The sequence below is a fragment of the Pyricularia grisea genome (assembly GCF_004355905.1).
Source record: "Pyricularia grisea strain NI907 chromosome Unknown Pyricularia_grisea_NI907_Scaffold_1, whole genome shotgun sequence".
Classification (NCBI taxonomy): Eukaryota; Fungi; Ascomycota; class Sordariomycetes; order Magnaporthales; family Pyriculariaceae; genus Pyricularia; species Pyricularia grisea.
In genome coordinates, this window is record NW_022156716.1 from 6,115,537 (window position 1) to 6,134,943 (window position 19,407).

Sequence of the window (19,407 nt, forward strand, 5' to 3'; positions counted from 1 at the left end):
TCAACTATTCAGTATGATCTGACGCAGCTATCATCTTTGCTCGAGACCTGAGAGCTCGGCTATGGTATGGATACAATGGGAGTTCTTTCGTAGGGGCTTTCAAGGTATTGCTTTGGAAAAAGTTTTTACTTGACTGATCTGAGGCTTGTTGGAGTTTTTGTTTATTGTGTTTCTTTGGACCTGGTTACTTGAATTTTGGTATGGACGGAATTGGCGGGATGGCTTGTGAGGCGCTAGTCTGTGTGTCTGCATTGTCAGGCACAACAGGCTCGGCTCTCGATTGCCTGATTTCTATATACTTTTTTTTCTTTACTGTTTGGGGTATTCGGCTTGCTTTATTTCCTTTCTCTCAACACAGCCGGCGGGCATGGTTATATGGCTGTGTATACACCTGACGGTGACATGGCCTAGGTAGTTCGATCAAACGAACAAGATAGTTTCCTAACAAAAAGTTTAGTTTCTTGAGTGAGGTAACCTGCGGATGATTTACAAGCAAGAAAGATGAAGAACACACGAAGATCTCTCTTCTCTTATCTTTTGACCTTTCCACCAGAACAGAAGAGGACTCTCACGGTCGCACAATAGACATTTGATAGTTTATATAGGGTGCTCATATCGTGTCGGCTGCTTCACCATCTCTGTTTTTTGGGCCCGCGCCCACAGTCTTAGGTTCGACCATGCCACCAGATACCGCTCTGTCTTATCCTAATCGCAATGGTCCTGAGATAGACCAAAATAAACTGTTCCTGCTCAAAATATATACCATAACATACAAAATCTAGCCTACTACATAGCCTAGTGGCACTATACGTCAAGAAGTATATCACCATCCGAGACCCAACCCCCTGGTTCAAGGTTGTCAGTGAGACGGCCGAGGACCTGCACACGAAGGCAACGCCTACCTTTCAAGTCGGCACTGGGTCAGATCGGGCGTGGCAAGACTGACGTAACTTTTTTGTGAAACACATTCATAAGTAAATGAATTTTCTGAAATTTCTTTTTCTTTTTATTTGATTGTGCAACAACACATCATCTGCGACAACTTTCTCCCCCCATTCTTCCGGGGAGTTTTGATATCTCTCTCAGTCGTGATACTACATGCATTTTTTTTTTTTTTTTTGACCTGCAGCACATGAACCTCTTGAATTATATCATGCCCTCCCACGCCCAAGAAGAAGAAGAAGAAAAAAAGGACATCGTCTCAAACCCACTGGTGGATCGTACTGCCCTGGTTATCAAAAACCCCCATCATCCGCAGGGCCAGGCCATTTGCTATCAGGAGGGGTTCGGTTGATACGCCTCCCCTTTCTCTGATTCTTCCACCAGGCGCAAAGGCTCACCCCATCACCCCCTGACACCCACACCCTCAAAACCTCCTCCCCTTTCACGCATTACTTTAATATGTGGAGATGGTGCCTGGGCGTCAAGCAACAAGCGACATCTCTTCTTTTTCATTTCGACTTTTTTTTTTTCCACCGAAAACCGCCAGATGAAATGCTCCACGCTCCGACTTACATCATGCAAAAAGATGCACAAAATGTGGAGAAAAGAAAAAATAACACACCCGACGTACGGAGGTGCAACGATGCATAATATTTGCCCCTTTTGCGAAGCTAAACCAAAGATTTCTTTTTTTCCGCCTGGGTCCAACCTCCCGGCGCCATTGCTGCGCAATATGTTGGACATGGGGAGAGCCTCATGCAAAAACAACCCCCCAAAACCCTCCCAGCCCAGCCAGCACCGAAACGCCGCAACACCGAAGTATATAGAGGAAGCGAATTGTAGCATGTATATCAGCCACCTCTCCGATCTCCAACGGGCGGCATCCGGCTGAATTTATGCCCTGCAGCACCCTTGACATTCAAGACAAACTGCCCAGCTCCGCCCTCGCCAGTGCCGTCCTAGATGCGCTGGTAGAAAAGTAGGTAGGCGACCTTGTTGTCTTTGATGTTGTCCTTGATCGGCTTCCCCTTTGTTGCGGCTGCTGGTGAGGCACCATTGACAACGCTACTCCACTTCTTGCCTCCGCTCGCTGGTGTGCTGACCTGCTTCCATCCGTCGTCGTCGGTCGTATCGTCCTCGCCCATGCCCGCGAAGCGGTTGGCGGCTGCCGAAGCATAGCCACCGCCGTCCTTGCGAGACGCATTGTCGCCCTTCACAACATCCTCCTCTGCACCGCCCTCGGCGACATCCTCGCTTCGCACGCGTCTGATAACAGTATCGTCCAGTCTGATCCACTCAGTCCCGTCCTGGCGGCGGACGTCAGCCGTGTAGTGACCTCCGCTGGCGTTTTTGCCATGGTGGTAGACCGCTGCAATCAGCTTGTACTTGGGCAAACTGCCCGCCGTGCGCTTGGCGCGGGAGATGACCTCGCGGGGGATCTCTAACTCGAGTGGATAGCCGACCTTCTTCCAGATCTTCACAGTGCCATTGCCCTCGGCGTCAAACTGGAATCGCTTGAGGTGGAGGATCAGCACAGGTGGCAGAGACTCGATAAACACCTGCTTGGTGGCCGAAACATCCTTGCCCCGAGGAGAGTTAAAATCACCACGAAGGCTCTCAGGGTTGGTCAGGTGACGCAGAGCGTCAACGATATTTCGCACTTGAGGTGCGCCAATGTCCAGCTGCAAGGGCTGGTAAGGCTCAAGCGTGACCGAGTCTTTGAGGCCAGGAACCCGCAGTTCGGATCGAAGCTCTCCTCCAAAGATCTTTGTGACCGGAGATGACATGTCTGAATGGCCACTTGAGCGGGTGATAGCAGCCCGCTGTCGGGGCCCAACCTCGAGCCAATCGTTGTCACCACCGCCCACGGAGGGCGCTGATGTAGTAGGGGTTTGCGCGGATGATTGAGGGGCTGTGGATGTGCTTGATTGTGGCCCAGCTGCGCGCATCACGTGGGTGCACTCATCATGAAGTGACTCCAGGAAAAAGCCGAGAAACTCTTCAGCATCTTGTTGATGACCACGCTACGCGAAATAAAGAGGTCAGCAATAGTCACTCGAGTAGCATGTTTGTGATCGCCAGAATGACATACCCTCATGCTTGAGAAGCGAGGGAGCTTCCTGATGGCCTCGTAAATGAACTCGGGTGTAAACGGCTCTCCGTACTGCTCAAGCTCTTCGCTCTTGAGCCTGCGTCGCAACTGATCAACTGAAATGGCTGAATCGATGATCTTGAAGTCGCGCATAAACTCAATCCTACACATGTTCGTCAGCATACAATCAACTTGGTATATACATAGACTAGGATGGTTATAAACTAACATGGCATCGATAAGAGGAGTTTCGCTGTTGAAGCTATGAGTAACCTTTTTCCCTGCTTGCTCGAGAAAATCGTAGAAAGGCGTGCAGAAAAGAAGGACTTGAAGGACCTGGAGTTGATGTCAGCGCTGGAAAATCTTCGAAAAGAGAAACCCTTTTATCCCTGGAAACTTACAGAATTCATGTAGCACATATTTCCGGTGTTGATCAGGCCTCTGGGTTCAATAAATGCTAGCTTATCTCCGTTCCCAACACGATATGCCCTCAGGGCTTCGGCGAGCGAGCTGTTTTTCGCTTGAACGAAGCCAGACGTACCAGTGGCAGTATTGCCAGTAGCAGAATCCGTAGCGGCTGTCCCATTGGTACCAGTCTGTCCAGAAGTGGCTTCGCCAGGAGTAGCGCTGGCAGCAGCAGCAGCGGTTTTGGCGAAAAGTCCAGTCCAGAGCTTGGGAGCGGCGGGAACAGAGGCAGGTACAGGCCCAGACGAGGGAGATTCAGTTGCGGTCGGCCCAGCAGACAGAGTAGAAGTCGAAGCGGTGTTACCAGCATCGGATGCAGAACTGTCAGCCTTCTGCTCAACAGGTACTTTGTCTGCTTGAGAGACCTTGGCCTCCTTCGGTGAACCCTTGGGTACAGCTGGTATTATGGGTACGGCCGCGGCTGCAGGGCGACTGGGACCCTTGGACTTTCCGGGAGTTGGAGTGGCTGATGTGGCGGACGGAGTGGCGTTGATCGAAGCAGGTGTTGTAGGGGATGTGGATGCTCCGGACGGTTGGTCTTGTGAAGATGGAGAGTGTGCAACTGGGTCTGCTTGTACAGACACCTCCCATTTAGCATGGAACGGGTCGCTTTCGCCAGCACCCGATGTTTCGGCACCCTGAGCAGCTGTCGCCTCAGTAGGTTTTGAAATAGACGCCGCAGATCCCTCAGTAGCCTCCACTGAGCTATCAGCAGTCGCACCAGTGCCTGATTCTTCCATTGCCGGGAGGGAAAGCGCTTGGACCTGGTTATCGAGCGCTTTGTGACACCTCTTTATCTTGTTGGCTCGCTTTGGCCATGACTCGTCGGGATGAGTAGACCAAGGAAGCTGGATATCCGTTAGCAAAGCGTTGGCGTGAGGTTCAGATATTTTACTTACAGGTGGCGTAAAGCTTGTTCGAGGGGGTGAGAGGTTGGCTTGTGCCTGAGCCTTCGGGCTGGCAGACAGCTCAACCGAAGTCTCAACGGTCTGTGGTGTCGGAGGCGTCATAGGCAAAGCTGGCGCCTGTGCCTGTGCTGAGCTGCTTGATGAAGGTGTGGGGGGTGCCTCGGCTTCAACAGGAGCAACAGGAGCAGCCGTCTGGGCCGCAGCCTCGGTCTGGGCCCGAGGAGCGGCTTGCGGCACGAGCTGAGGAGCATATTGCGCAGCAGCGTGTTGAGGTGTACTGTGTATCGGTTGAGGGGGCACGACCATGGCATGATTGTGGGATGCGGACCGAGGAGGAGGTGGAGGGTTCGGGTACGGAGACGAGACGACAATAGGCGACTGTTGGTTGCGCTGGTATGCTTGCGGCTGCGGTACGGGCTGGGGCGGTATTGCACCAGTTCCCATTGTGTGGACGTACTGGTGCATGCTTGGAGGCGATCGAGCATACTGCGCAGGGTAAGGCATGTACGGCTGGCCAGGCATGTTGGGTACGTAGTACTGGGCGCCGTTCTGATAGGGTGGCGGCATCGGAGCAGTATGAGGATAGCCATAGTTGGCATAGGGATGGCCCATGTAGCCGCTATAGACACCCGGGTGTTGCACGTGCGGTTGAAAGGGTTGATGATGAGTGGCGCTGTAGGCGGAGTGCGACTGATGATAGGCCGGCGGACGACCACCTCTGCGCGGACCCGGGCTCGGGCCGGGACCACCGTGTGAAGGGCTCATGGCGACGCCCGCGCTCCCCGCGCCATCCATGGCCTGCCCAGCCGGCAGATGACGATTGCTCATCCTGCCGGCTTAGGGTTCGTTGGAGCGCAATGGCGGCTCACCGATGCGGAGGCTGCCACTGCAAAGTCTATCCAATGCTTGGGGATCTGGCAAGTTCAGGTCGGCGGCGATCGGATGCGTCGGAGTGGCAAGAGCGTGGTTTTTTTTAAGTTTCCGGATGGGACCGCAGCGGCCACGTGTAGTCGGATATGGAATGCTAGACTTGCTGCCAGGTCGCGTTGCCGGTCGACGGAAGAAGATGATCGCGTTGTTGATAACGCGCGGTTGCTAGGCGAATCGCAGGATGATCGGAGGCAGTAATTTAGGTTTTGAGGTTGATATGCGTCAAGGGAGGCGAGGTTGGTTGTTTGGCCTTGTTCCAGTCGTCAAAGTTTCGCCTAAGACCGCAGCAGAAACAAAAGAGAGAGTCCAATAGAAACACGGAGAACAAAACCCACACCCAAGTAAACAAAAAAAAAACAAAAAAAAAAAAAAAAAAACAAATGCCTAGGTCTGCAAACAAACAATCAGAAGGAGCGGAGAGAATAATTGCATACCGCGAACAAAGCAGACAGACAGACAGACCAAGATGGGAGGGTCGTTGGCAGGGTGGAAGTTGGGGTGAAGTTTGGCGAACCACCCACTGCCTCACAGCAACCTGCGCGACGAAATTTGGGTCGGGATTTTTCTCGCACCTAGCAATCACCCTTGCGAGTGGTCGCCTGGCCGGCCGCACAGCATTTGGTGCTTGGGCTAGACCTGCTGGTTTGCTGCTCTTGAACTCATGTGGGTCCTTTGGGTGAAGCTCGAGCCCTCTACTGGTAGGTGCTACCAATCACTGACGATTATTTGAGCTTCATTCTGGGGGGGCAAAGCTTCTCTAATTGTTTTTTTTTTTTTTTTTTTTTTTTTTTTTGGGAGGGGAGAGAACGGCTTGGCGATTTGAAATCCATCACGTTGGCGTGTGAAATGCTCTTACGAAAATCAAACACAACCAAAAATCGCGTTTTGCGCCTTGACTGACTCCATTGTAAATTGGCAAAAAAATATAGCCTACACGATTGCCACGCCACCTAGATAGACTCAAAGCACCCAATCTCTCGGAAACTTGGGTGGTATCTAAGTGATATTTATTCAATGCAATGCCATCCCAGAGTCCACTGGAGCAGTTGAGGGCTTCAATTGCAACCAAACAAATGCAGATATGCTACATGACGCCTGGTCCATCCCAGTTTCCGTCTAGGTCGCCGTCTTTCCTGGCTTCTGTGGGCATACATTTTGAAGCAATCATATCTGGAGCTAGAACTTGATGTCTGTCTACTGTGCTGCACCTGCACCCTGCCTCGCCGGGATCAAGTTCCTCAGTGACAAATCGTAGACCACATCCTCGACTTTCTTGACGTCGTATTTGACGCTGTCGACACGCTTCCTCAAGATATCGTTCTTGAGGTTCAGCAGCTGGAAACCAGCATGCAGGTCTCTCACAAAAGAGCTGATGCGGACCGCCATCTCAAAGTCACCCAACGTCACCGCGTTGGTTGCGAGCCGGCTCAACTCGTTGGTCAGGTCGGTCAGCGCGAGCAGGTACTCCTCAATGGTGATGTGGAAGGCATCGCGGTCTTGAATGTTGACGGGGACTGTGAATCGCAGCGGGTTGGGGTCAGTTTAATTTTCAGGGGCTTTCGGCATGTTTTTTTTTCTTCTTCTTTTTGGGACTTTGAGCCGGATGCTATCTTCAGCTTACCCTGGAGTACAGCACCGACCTCCTCCAAGCTCAATAGTCTACCCAGCTCTCCAGCCTTGGTCTCGTTCCCGAGGCCGCCCAAGAATGCGCACAGCACAATGGTGAATATGGCACCCCGCACATGACGGGTCCATTTAAAGTTGTATCTGTAGTAAAGGAAGTCAGCAGGTTGATCACAGAAACAAAAACCTTGCAATTGTAAAAAAGTAGATTTTGAGGATGTCAGGCTCACTTGTAGTACGGATGCTTTGAAGCCTCCTCTTCGAGCTCTTTTGTCGTGGCAATCATGTCCTTGATTGCACACTCCAACTGCGGCAGCAGCGCTGCAGCATAGTCGGCAACCCTTGTGGCATGGACCCGCGAGATGACGCCCTGCGAGTATGCGACCTCGCGCTCAAGTTTCTCGGTAATGTCGCCGAGTGCCTCCTTGGTTTTGGAATCTTGATCGATCTGGGCCTTGAGTTGGTCCAAGACCGCTTGAGGTATCATTTGAGCCATCTTAATTTGGTGGTGGTTCCTCACTTGGGTTGCTGAGGGAAGAATTAGGGAACGATGAAAAGGAACGAACTGAGTAATTGGAGCCAGGAGACCGGGATTTTGCACCTGCTGTTTCCGACTACCTGCACTTCTTGAATTGGTAAATTCTTTCAATGCGATTTCCTTTTTTGTTCACTTAGGGCTGATCAAAAACAGCATTTCTATCACTCTATTCTGACATTCAACAAACAAAATGAGTTCTTGTTCAAATAATTTTTGACTCTCTCCGCCCCATTCATTCTAAACTTCAGGAGTTTGCACATCAATATTTGAAATTGAAAAAAAAAAAAAAAAAAAAAAAACATATTGGTCTCGTTATATTAAATGTAAGGGACTTTATTCAAGATTGAGGGACCAGCCACCTGACTGACCCTAATAAGCTTTCGTTATACTACAAATGTCCAATTGGTTTTTTTTTTTTTTTTTTTTTTTTTTTTTTTTTTTTTTTTTTTTTTTTTTTTTTTTTTTTCATTCCTTGGCCTTTGTCTCGTTGGTATGAATTTATTAACGCAAGCGCAGTTTATAATGGTTTTCTGGGCACCAAAGTGCATATGAAAAACTTAAAATACTGCGATACTTTTATACACCTAACCCCTCTGAATAAACCAGCATGCGGACAGGTACTCGAACTCACCTTGTAACGACACACAATTCTGCAAAGCAGTTTGTGCTTCCCTTGTTGCTCGGTCCCGCTTATTATCCATCTGAGTTTATTTATTGGCCGATAAATTGCAAGGAGCCCAGCGTCCATGTTAATACGGGGGGGTTGGGGTTTTCCATTATGAGGGTGAAGTTACACATAGTAACTATGCACCCACTAGGCTCACATGGTTTCGTGTATTTTTCCTCGACGCACGCGCTCACAACACTAGCACAAACACTGCGCACGTCTGCCATCGGAACTCGACGTCTTAACATAGATCTGTCGTTGCTGAATTTTTGATAGTTTATAATATGGATAAACAGAATATCACACCAGCCTTTGACTCTCCTCTCAGATCTATAACAGGCCATATTGAAGTTTTCTTCTTCGCAGCCAGGGCAAGCCCCAACAACAATGAAATAAGAGTTCGCGTCGCCTCCAGGCAGTGTGATAGGAGGGACACAGTGGAGGGAATCATGGGCAAGCCCAGCGGAAACCCTCCTGGTGACAAAAATAAGTATAATCATTTGATTCTGGTCAAATAGACCAGTTTCAGAGATTAAACTGAAAAGAACAGATACTACACTTGATCTAAGCCAAAAGGCAAAGAGAGCTGGGGAAGAAAGGAAGGGGAAAACAAGCACAAAGGATGAGAGGTTCGGGGCCTTTTTATAGACAAGCGTTAGCTGGTCAGTGCACTGAAAGTTTGCAGCTGAGTCACTCTTCTCCATCTGTGATGCAACATGAAATCTTATTATCAAGAAAGGGAATGACTAATGGTCAGTGGAGCTTATATGGTCCGTGCGATAGCCAAGCCTACTAGGATACCCTATGACATAATGTGATTTGACCAGCTGCTACTGCATGATCCTTCATGACTTCGGTGAAAGATGTAACCACCTTAATCAGGACTTGACTGATTATGGCATGCGGCAAGTGACAGTGTTTGCATCAAAGGCAACAAGCACATCTGAGTGGGATTCTTTTCTTTACCTAGGTTGTTTGCTGACCCCAATTCGCATCCTCCATCGTCACCCACCGATGCACTCGTTGTACCTGTCCCAGACAGAGGCTGTTAATGCCTCAGATTGGTAGTCTTGTGCAGGTTCAGTGACAGGGCAAATACGATCTCCCCAACGCATCAATAGGTGCTAGTCTCCGTGATATTTCAGAGTCTTCGTTTGGTCCACTAACAAAGAATGGATTTGAAGAACTGTTCCAAAAGGCTATGTGGCTAAAGTATAGGCTCGCTGTCGACGAGCTTGACAGGATGAAGGTCGCGATCACAGGCCTGATGGATGCCAAGAGCCTTGCTCTGTTGAATCATATAAAGCACTGTTGCTGGACGCCCATCAGGAAGAGCCAGCACAATTCCCCAAAAAATGGTCTTGTCAAGCAATCACTTTCAGTAGTCGGCAGTCAGTTTTGCGTCCCACCCAATATTAACGCAGGTAGGGACACTAAAGTACATGGACTCCTGCTTAAACTCGTTTCGCCTTGGTACTTACTCATTTACCTACCTACTGGCAAAAATATGATGAAAGCCATAATATCTAACCCATATCATGAGATCAACCATCCATGATCACTGCAATTTAAATCGACTTGACAGTGGCTATGGCTTGAACGAACAGGAGAGTTTTCGAATGAATGCTGTAGTTATTCAAAGAGAAATGGAGGAGCGGGTTTAGTTCGCATGCCAAAGAGAGGTCTAGTGTCAAGAATTGTGTGCTTCCTATAATGTGAGGATCTGACAGGCAAAGCAAATGAAGGTTTGCCTAATGGACCGCATGGGTGGTGGGTGGACAGGCAATTTATTATGCGCAGGCTGTAAAAGTGTGTTAGTTTAGGAGGAAAGCGTGAAAAGTCGGAAGGGAGAAGGGGATTCTTCTGGAATAGATTTCTCAAATTAGCCAATAGTTTTTGGATGGCCGTTTTGCTGTTCCAGACTATCGTCCTTACGTCCTTACAAGAACACATGAAGGCCCATTACCCAGACGATCAAGTATCCCCGCCTATGGCGAAACAAGCATACAGGCAAACAGGAAGGTAGGCAGGAAGGCAGGCAGGTAAGCAGTTTCTATATTCACAATGCGGACGCATCCTATGCTAAATGATGAATCGTCAGGGTTTATAATGTTGCCGTCGACAAAACCTTCTACGTGCACCTCAGATATTACTCGACCAGGCCACCTGAGCAACATTTCAGTCATAGTAATAGGAAGCCTATGCAGTAGAGCCCGCTCTATTTTCTGTTTCTCGCTGGCTTGCGCAAAGATTTCATGAGCCTCCTCCCCCTGGCAAGTTTACCTAGGATTCACCATATAAATTCGCCAACATGACCCGACCCACTGATAAGCCATTCCACCACCTCGCACAACACTTAATTACGGCTTGTGCCCACCGGAATATACGGGCATCCCAATGACTCTCGACGACTCAAGTGGCCTGTGTCGTAATGTCTTGAAGATCATTTTACCCATGTTAGTTATTATTAGCAGGTAAGTATACATTAGATCTGCATAATATATTCTTATTGTTAGCTTGTTGTTTTTGGAAGAGTGTATGAGTCGTTTCCCAGAAAACAGATGGCTCCATCTACCACAGAATATTGTGTGTGTGTGTATGTGTTTTCTTGGAGAAAATCTAAAATGTGTATACTAAGCTTATATGTGGTATACTTCTCGATATGTTGGACAAACATGACGATAGCCACCGGTTAAGAACACAGAACCCAAAGAAAATTTTACAATCATATTATTTTGAAGTTATTTTTTAGCAGACGGCCAGGTTAGTCAATCGAGGACATAAGCTGGACCTAGACATTTTTATGGTTTTGAGGCTTTTAAAAGATTACACGAGTCGCTCTCCCACTGTCCAAATTGCTACATCCACGATCCAACTAAAAAAAATAAAAAAAATAGTATTTTTGCAACGCGTTGCTAAATTTTGCACAATCTCACGTCGAAAGCCGTGAATTGTACAATACATTGAAGTTTATAAGAATCGCCAGCTGTCACCTCACCCAGGGGTACAATACATGTTGATCATCGACCCCAACAACATTTTCCTCCGCTAAATATCAAGGAGCAGTTCTAAATTTGCCGTTCAACCTATATCTTAACGTTCCTTCAAATTGTACTCTACGCATCTTTATTATATATAATGGTTCAGTTCAAGATGAGATCTTACACAGTCCAATCATCCTCCGGTTCAACCTCAAAGTGAAAATCCAGCTTTAGAAGCTGCCTTAGCAACCATAAGGCGAACTGGTGAAGTGGAGCTTAAAGCCAAAGATCCCGTGGTTCAAATACTGGGTCGTTATCCCAGGCTGAGATCTACCTATTGGTATTACTGCCCTGATGGCTTCGCTGGGCCCTTTATTTCCCCCACGCAAGTCTACCTTCACATAAACGATCATCATCCGTCAAGCTCACATAGGATTGATGGCGACATGACAAAAGTCATTTTTACCATCAAATGGGATTTATAGCAGGGAAGCTGGTACGGATTCTCGGGTTATACGCGGATGAAGGGTACGACTCGAGTTGAAAGCAAAGAATAGTAAATGATAATTCTTAATAAAAGAAATTGCCACATGCTATCAACATGCCCTGATTATTGTCCCACCAGTTGCAGTTCTGTAAAACATCCCTTTTCTCTCTCTTTCTTTTCTTTTCTTTTCTTCTGGCGCCACGCTTTTCGTCACTTCTCCAACGGCGGTTGGCAGATATTCGGAGAGATTTGTATCGTATCCATGGCGTACAGAAATGTTGGTTTTCTGCCTCAAAAAAAAAAAAAAAACAAAAAAACAAAAAAAAAAAAACGGCCAACCTCTATCTGTATTACTTCGTTTACACCAACGGTAATTCACGCAGTCAGCAGAGTCACCCCGGGGTTTGTTGTTTCCCCACGCCGAGGCCCTAGGCGCCTCCGGTGTGATGCATGTTACCCCAGTTGGAAGGTGTTTGATTGAATGTAATTGGCCCACAAAACACTGCCCCTTTCAGATATCTTTACACCCGCGCGCTTTGCAGCCCTACCTAAGTCTCTTGACGTGATGATAGACGCTGATAAATACCAAACCAGGGCCGCCCGTTTGCTACTACTGAAATTGAAATTCCTCCATGTCTCTCTTCTCTGTCTGGAATCGAACTGATTAATCTATACTTTTCCACACTGTTCGCCTCGAAAAATTATTGCTCCCGGCGCTGGCGCTATACCAATCACTTAAAACCAAAAGAGAGATCAAGCTCTTATTATGGCGCCCTCTGAGCTGGCTGACTGGGCCAAAATATGGAGAGAGGATTACGATATTGATCGTCGCCTCGGCGCCATTGATGACTTTGGCAAGGCCTTGAAGAAACCAGACGAGTGGAAGCAATGCTGGGACATTGCCGGAGGCACAGCCGGCCTCGTTGAATTGCTGTCGTTAGCGTCTGCCAGAGAGGTCTCTGCCTTTTGCCAGAGCATCAGCAACTGTAGAGGCCGCATCGGCATGCCGAGGGAGAGGGAGACGGCCGTCCAGCAGCTCCTGACCGCCCTTCTCCCACAGCAATATCCCTCTTCGATGCTACAAAGCCAAGACAAGCGCCCGCTGCAGCCCATCTACGCCCGCATGTTGGTCGCTTGCCCCTCGGAATTTGTCCATGATATCCTGCAATCCCAGGACGAGTCGCACCCGCTTTACCGGGGGCTCGACGAAAAGCGGCTCAAGGACCTCGTCTCTACCCACGACGACATGTTGAAGCGGCGCCTGACTGAATACCTGACGCACAACGCTGCTCAGATCTCAAAGACCGAGTTGAAAGTGTTGTTCAAGCAGCTCGTCTTTTCTCAGCCCCAGGTGCCCGGAGATCAGCCACACATGTCGGCATCCATGCAGTTCGCCTGGAAGCTGCTGGAAGAGCGTCTCGCAAACAGCTGCACCGTAAAACGCTGGCCGCGCGAGGTATCCGAGCTGGAGCTTCTCATGTCCATCTTCCGTAGGCACAACAAGAAGCACAGGCGCGGGGACAAAACATTCCTCGTCAACATGGGTTTCCGACTGATAAGAGCCAATCCAGAGCTCAAGAAAACGCAGCACGCAAAAGAATTCATGTCTGCCATCCTCACCATCTGGGAGAAATATCCCCGTCGGTACGACAACCTCTTGGACGAAGCCATGCGTCTTGGACTCTCCAAAGAAGCTCGGTCCAAGGGAACGAGCTCCAAAGGACGCGAGCCCCAGATATCAGTCATCATCTATCGTTGGAGTGCAGACCCAGATTATTACGAAGGGCTATTGGCGTGCGCTCTTCGTCTGGGTTTTGGTGGGACGGAGAAAGAAATCAGTTCCCGATATTTGGAAGCATGCGGATATTTTTCGACCAAAGAGCCCAACCCAAAGCTAAAATGGCAATTGCTGCGTCTGTATTGTCTGCACGTTCCACGCTGGGGTGTCGATATCGAAACATCATCCGACTCCAAACCGCTTGCAAACCAAGGCTGGCCCCTCGGAATCTTTGAGGGATTAGAAAAGGAGAAATCCGTGCACTTTCTACAAAGACTGTACGAAGCCAACCCCGATTTTGACTTCTTGACCAAGTGCCATGGGACCACCATCTACCAATTGTCTCGCCTCGGCCCACGACGCAACTTCAACGTCGAGCTTCTCCTCACCGTATACCGGCGGGGAAGCCCCGGGGCCCTGTCAAAAGCATCCGAAGAAGTTGACCGCCTTCGGAAGACGGCAGCCACTTCGCGAGAGCCAGAGGACCGCACACTGTACGCAAGAGCCGCCGCTCACTACGCCATAGCGAGTGGTAGTCTGGAGCTGTATGGCGAGACGGTCCTGTGGCAGCAGCGCTTCGTCCGTGACTACTTTGCTGCAAAGTCTCTGTTCACGAGGGATGCCCTCCTTAATCAGGAGGGGATCAATCTGCTCTCTGGTATCCCATCACCGCTGCCGGAGGAGGTGAGCTGGGGCGGGATCAGAAAGCAGATCGCAGCCGCGAACGGTATACTCAAGACGTTGAACGAGTCAGCCAAGATTAGCAAAGAGGAGCCGAAGCACAATCTCTTGCGCTGGGACAATTTGACGCAGCTCTACTATCAGGTCTACGAGCAGCGCGTGTTTCGGACGCAGGGAATCGAGGTGCAGCCTAGCGGCTCGGAGCCAGATTTCTTCCACATCATGTGGGAGGGAACCGCCGATTTGACAAACAGCATCGGCTACGACTTTCTTTCCCGAGTCACATACTCTACTATGAGCCTGGTCAATAGGCTTCACGGCGATAGCCTCCGTTATGCCACGCAGACGTTGCGTCAAGCCGCCGCCGACTGGAAGGTGGATAAAAATGCCAGCACCGACCACGAGAGTGTCGGGAGTGAGTTGAGATCGCTGGCACACCAATCCGTAGCGCGACTTGCGGGCAGAGATATATCCAAGTACACGCGTGACTTGATCATAGATGAAGTCATGAGCAACCCGGAATCCAGCAGCTGGCACAGGAAGTTCCTGTCTATCGGTCTGTTCAGGAACCTCCCGGCCCAAGAAGCCGAGGGGATGCTCCTTGATTTCGCGGCCGCCATCGGAGATAAACTCGAGGAGCAATCGTATGTCAAGGTAGGCGAGCTGGAAGCGCCCAAGAGCGCCCCTCCTCGCTCCATTGTCAAGGTCTCGACCGTCAAGTACCTCGCTCAAGTCGTCAAAAAGGCCGACTTCATCTCGCCCGATACCGCTTTGCAAGTACTACTCGATTTGTCCAAGGCGGGCACGCACATCGATGTTCGCATCGCCACTTTGAGCAGCCTACTCAGCACGTTCAACACGATCGTGGGTGAGATCGGTGAGAACCCGAGATCTGATCCGGTGTTTGAGAGGATCATGGCCACGCTCGAAATGTCGGTCCCGTTCGCAGGCAACGTTGACGAGCGTCTCTCCATGAGCGAAGCCGACTGGGTAGAGAGCAAAGAAAAGCTGTGGCTCCCCACCGTCTCTGAGTTCAACGCATACGACTTGCCGTCGTTGTTCTCTGCTCTTTGCGAAAGCATCGACAAAGAGACATACCCAAACCTCGCACCGTTTCGGGCCGAGCTGTTCGCACGTCTTGTGCTACCTGCCTTGAAGAGCTCGCAGGTACAACACAGGAAGTGGCTGTCTGTCTTCTTCGCAAAGCACGGTTCACAGCTAAGCGCCGATGCCCTGCCTGCCATGCCCGTATCCGATGCTATGTGGCACACCATAATGAGCAATCACGGTGACCTCGTACCGCCGTCATTCATTGCCGAATACAACGAATACGTCCTGTTCAGGATGCGGCCCCCATGGGAGCTTCAGCAGTTCAATCACAGGCTGAACCAAGATGCCAGCTTGCGCAACGATGCAAGCACGTCGCACTGGAAATCCATAGTCGGAAAAGATGAGTTCATTTCGTTCTGGAAAGACGAAAGCAGGTACCTGTTTTCGTTGATAGCGTTACCGGCTACTAAAGAGTGTCCGACGGCCGACTTAATCAACGCCATAGTCAGTCAGGCGTCTTTGCTGCTTGACGATTACGAAGAGTGCATGGAAGATTGGGCATACCTCGTTTATAACTTGCTGGATCCCACATTTTTCGAGTTCTGGGATACCAAAGAAAAAGAGAAATGTTGGTCATACCGGTGCGAGGTGACTGATACTCTTGCACGAAGCCTAGTTGACCTTGTGTGCAAGAAGGCCTCAAGCAAGAACTTGAACGCTGGCTGTCTACCCGGGACGTTCCCCCTGCGTCTCTGGTCCCTTCCTCTCCCATCACCTCTGTTGTTCAAGCAGGGATGGGACGCAGACTATCGTATTTTCAGCAATAAGCTGGACTTGTGCATCTCCTCCTACCTCGAGAGTGACGAGGGGAATGTGCTCCTCTGGGACACTCTGGCTCGAGACGTCTGCTCCGTACTCTTGAAGATGTACGGCGATACAGTTGCACGCCTACGGCACGCCGTATACATTGGCGACCTCGAGCACAGCGGCAGCCAAACGCAGTCGACCCCCGCAGACCTCGTCAAAGTCACGATTGCGATGAGACTTGCCGAGGTGGACAGCCAGGGAGAGCGAAACATCCGGAAGCAAAAACGCGTTGACAAACCAGGTAGCGAGCCGAGGATGACCGAGGTGGAGGAACTCGCGAAACGTATGTACGGCATCATGGAGAAATGGAGACGTGGGGGCAGCAAAGGGTCTGCGATATCGGAGGGCGTCAGGGATATGTTTCTCCAGTGGCGACGGACGCATAAATCGACCTGGGAAGCTTTCAGTAGTTGGGAGTAGGGTATACGCTGATGAAGGCGTTGGCATTGTTTTGCATATCAAACTCCAGATATCTTGAGGGCTCGGTGCCGGCCAGGCAGCATCGCTGGAATTCCGTAGAATCTAAGAAAGTGTGGGCAAACAGGATTAACAACTCGACCGCTGGTATCAACTCCGGGATGTTGTATTGCGCGTATGATTTTATTAAAGTGGGAGAGTAGGCTTTGTGCTTAAGGTAAATGCGCCATCCAAGAACCGATTTATGGGCGCTTATGCATCGACAACTTTGAAATTGTTGTCGACAGTGATGGTGGTTGCCAGGAATAGCAATAGTATTAGGCGCACATTGACTCACTGCGGATCAAAGTCTTGATATGATCGCTCAGCCTAGCGACTGACAGCTTAAGTTTTGGATATAAGCCAGTCATTGAGTCAAAAAAACAGTATGTTGTCGCCATGCTATAGTTGCACAGATTTAATGTACCGTGGTCCCAAGTTACACGCGAGGCCTTTTACCGGCGTCGGACGGATACTCATCCTTGAACAACCACCTGCCCCCCTTTTTCAAGGCCTCACGGCGTCTCACTTCCACCATACGCCTATCCGTCATACGTCCCTCTTCTCGGTCTCTCTCCTGCTCTTGTGTATTGGGGAATCCCGTGTCCCAATACTGTTCTGGAGTGTTGGCACGGTCAAAGCGATGCCTACATCTGCCGTAAATGTTGGCCTGTTGCTGGAGTCGCGCCTGCGTCCAGAGCGTCCTGCGTTGAGAAACGTTCATCTTTGGTATGCGGCCAGCGTCATCCCCAAGGTACTTCTCAACCAGGGCGACGCCCTCTGGCGTTTGATAAAACCTCTCTCCGTGCTCCTTTGTCAGGTGAGCAACCTCGGCCAATACCATGGCGTGCATGTCTTTTGTTCTGGGACATCGAGGATCTGTACAGCCGGTCATCTTGGCTCGGTCGTCCTTATGCCGAACAACTTCATCGAATGCAAAATCTTTGTTGTCGTTCGTCGCTGGATTGATCCTGAAGTCGGTAAGCAGCAGCGAATCGACAGGCAAAGAGCGAAGAGGAGCCCCTCGGCTTCTAGTCTGAATATTAGTGGAGCGATCTGCCAATGGTTTCCGAGCTGTACTGCGGGGGGCTGGAGCCGGGGCAGCTGCTTCGTCTTTAAATTTCCCAGGAGTAATGACACCCGGGGACAATCGCTTCTTAGGTGTTTGAGCCGAAGGCGCGAGGAGGGTTGGCGCGTGCTTGGGCGATTGGTAGATCTCAGTGTCGCCATCTGCTTTCCGTTTACTGCCCCGGCTCATTTCCTTCGCAGGCGTGCGACTATCCCGGTCCTGTAATTCTCGGCGAGCAACAGGTTTCAGGACGAGTGGATTCGTCTTGGCTCTCTCTTCTGCTGGCGTGTTGAGAAGCGTACCAAGGGGCTGGAATCCAAAAGGTGAGCTGTCACGTCCTTTCTCAGCATCGTCAGAAGACGGTACGTCATCATGAATAACTGGTTGCTTTGGCGTGCGGTCAGAAACTGGGGAGCGGGGAGCTTCGTTTTGTCCTGATTTAACCGCAGGGGAAGCTCGTCTGTTGGAAACATTGCTACCTCCGGCTGCTTTATAGAATCTGCATTTTTTGGGTGTTGGCATCTCCGTAATTCCATCATCAAGGTCAAAGCTTTCTTGAGGAGACTTTCGCAACGCGGCCAATGTCCTAAGATATGTTGCAGGGTCGTCTTGGTCATCCTCATCCTTGACTGGGCGGCGGGAGGGCGTGCTGATTCTGGTCGATTCATCTCCAGCAACCCTTCGCTTCTTCACTGGCCGAGCCGAAAGGAAAACGGGAGGATCCGACGATGGTTCTTGCTTTATATTTGCGGTGTTGTGTGCCTTGGGAGTTTGGTCACTTGGATGCGCTGGTAAGCTGAGCTCCTCGTCTTGGTCTGATCCTTCCTCCGTTGGTGCTTCGGATTTTGGAGAAGGTTGCCTTGTTGTCAATGGCTGAGCAGTGACTTGAAATGACCTTGAGGGTGCATTACTACCACTCGGCTCATGGGGGGCGATCAGCTCTGTATCTGAGTTGAAGCTGGAATTTGCGCTCGGTCCAGCAGCGGTATGCTCAGAGCGTCTTTCTGGCGCCACATCGATGGGTTGATCCAATATAGCAGCAGCTTTCCAAGTCCGTCTTTCCGCGCGAGATCTTTTCATAGCCTCTGCTGCGATCTCGAAACGTCGCGAAGTCTGCTCGTTGATACCATGTATCCCAAGTTCTTTTTCGAGAACCTCGGCATAGTGCCACCATTTCTCTTCCTTATCTTGCGATTCCCTCACTTCTTTCTTGAGCAGTTTATTAGCTGCTCTCAAAAGCGTATAGCGTTCCTTTAGGCGTTCGTAGTCCATAGCCTCCTCAGGTCTTGGATCGAGCGACGAATGCCGAGCATATTTGGTCGCTAACTGTTGGGCGGTTGGTACTCTGTAGGCATCATCACCTTCGTTTGAACCGTGAGCCCGCTTTCCTGAGAGCTGGCCTTGGCGGGAATTAAGAGCAGACTCATGATGCTGCTCAGTTGCATTATTGGCTGCCGAAAGTTCCTGGACCTTTTCCCTCAAAGCCGAGGTCTCTTGCTGCAACGCTAGCACTTGAGCTTCCAATATCTTATTCTCCCTGTACAGGAAAGCATGTTGCTTTTTATCCCTAGTTTGTAGCTCTGGATTCATTCAAGTTCATGTCAGTTGGCTCCATGCAATAAAGAGAACCATGGGCTGGTAGGAGGGCAATATATACTGGTAGCGAAGCTTCGATCAATCTTGTCAAACGCCTGGTTCAACGCATTGAAGACAGCCTCTCTGTCAATCGGATCTACTAAAGACTCATCGTCGGACATGTCTGTGAGCTTGGAAGCGATGAAGCTTGTCAGCGTTGCGACTTTTTCGGCTGTGCGACGACATGCAGTACAACATGATGACTTCACAGTCGAGGGGTTTCAGCCGCTCTAAAGGGT

General features: G+C 50.1%; 4 protein-coding genes across 4 annotated transcripts; 1 reads left to right on the top strand and 3 right to left on the bottom strand.

The window, feature by feature from the left end:
* Positions 1-942: 942 nt before the first annotated feature.
* PgNI_01889 (uncharacterized protein) lies at positions 943-5,738 on the bottom strand. Its single transcript, XM_031121961.1, has 5 exons — positions 4,399-5,738; positions 3,436-4,347; positions 3,264-3,370; positions 3,035-3,197; positions 943-2,966 (listed from the first exon to the last, which is right to left on the bottom strand). Exons 1-5 carry the CDS (start codon positions 5,233-5,235, stop codon positions 1,902-1,904), a joined length of 3,084 nt encoding a protein of 1,027 aa, XP_030986171.1. The 5' UTR covers positions 5,236-5,738; the 3' UTR covers positions 943-1,901.
* Positions 5,739-6,270: 532 nt separating this feature from the next.
* Positions 6,271-7,483, bottom strand: PgNI_01890 (uncharacterized protein). The gene is made up of 3 exons (XM_031121962.1): positions 7,191-7,483; positions 6,959-7,104; positions 6,271-6,851 (listed from the first exon to the last, which is right to left on the bottom strand). The coding sequence occupies exons 1-3, from the start codon at positions 7,454-7,456 to the stop codon at positions 6,532-6,534; spliced, it is 732 nt and encodes a 243-aa protein (XP_030988197.1). The 5' UTR covers positions 7,457-7,483; the 3' UTR covers positions 6,271-6,531.
* Positions 7,484-12,399: 4,916 nt separating this feature from the next.
* On the top strand, positions 12,400-16,428 carry PgNI_01891 (uncharacterized protein; the record flags this gene model as incomplete). Its single annotated transcript, XM_031121963.1, has 1 exon — positions 12,400-16,428. The coding sequence occupies one exon, from the start codon at positions 12,400-12,402 to the stop codon at positions 16,426-16,428; it is 4,029 nt and encodes a 1,342-aa protein (XP_030988196.1).
* A 475-nt stretch (positions 16,429-16,903) lies between these two features.
* Positions 16,904-19,345, bottom strand: PgNI_01892 (uncharacterized protein; the record flags this gene model as incomplete). The annotated part of the gene is made up of 2 exons (XM_031121964.1): positions 19,191-19,345; positions 16,904-19,113 (listed from the first exon to the last, which is right to left on the bottom strand). Exons 1-2 carry the CDS (start codon positions 19,288-19,290, stop codon positions 16,904-16,906), a joined length of 2,310 nt encoding a protein of 769 aa, XP_030987884.1. The 5' UTR covers positions 19,291-19,345.
* Positions 19,346-19,407: the final 62 nt, after the last annotated feature.

Excerpts from the sequence above, each read along its gene's own strand:
- PgNI_01889 (XM_031121961.1), bottom strand. The coding sequence starts at position 5,235 with ATGAGCAATCGTCATCTGCCGGCTGGGCAGGCCATGGATGGCGCGGGG. Across the intron at positions 4,348-4,398 it reads GAACAAGCTTTACGCCACCT|CTTCCTTGGTCTACTCATCC; the intron begins GTAAGTAAAATA and ends ACGGATATCCAG. Across the intron at positions 2,967-3,034 it reads CTCGCTTCTCAAGCATGAGG|CGTGGTCATCAACAAGATGC; the intron begins GTATGTCATTCT and ends TATTTCGCGTAG.
- PgNI_01890 (XM_031121962.1), bottom strand. The coding sequence starts at position 7,456 with ATGGCTCAAATGATACCTCAAGCGGTCTTGGACCAACTCAAGGCCCAG. Across the intron at positions 7,105-7,190 it reads TCAAAGCATCCGTACTACAA|ATACAACTTTAAATGGACCC; the intron begins GTGAGCCTGACA and ends CCTTTACTACAG. Across the intron at positions 6,852-6,958 it reads GGTCGGTGCTGTACTCCAGG|TCCCCGTCAACATTCAAGAC; the intron begins GTAAGCTGAAGA and ends TGCGATTCACAG.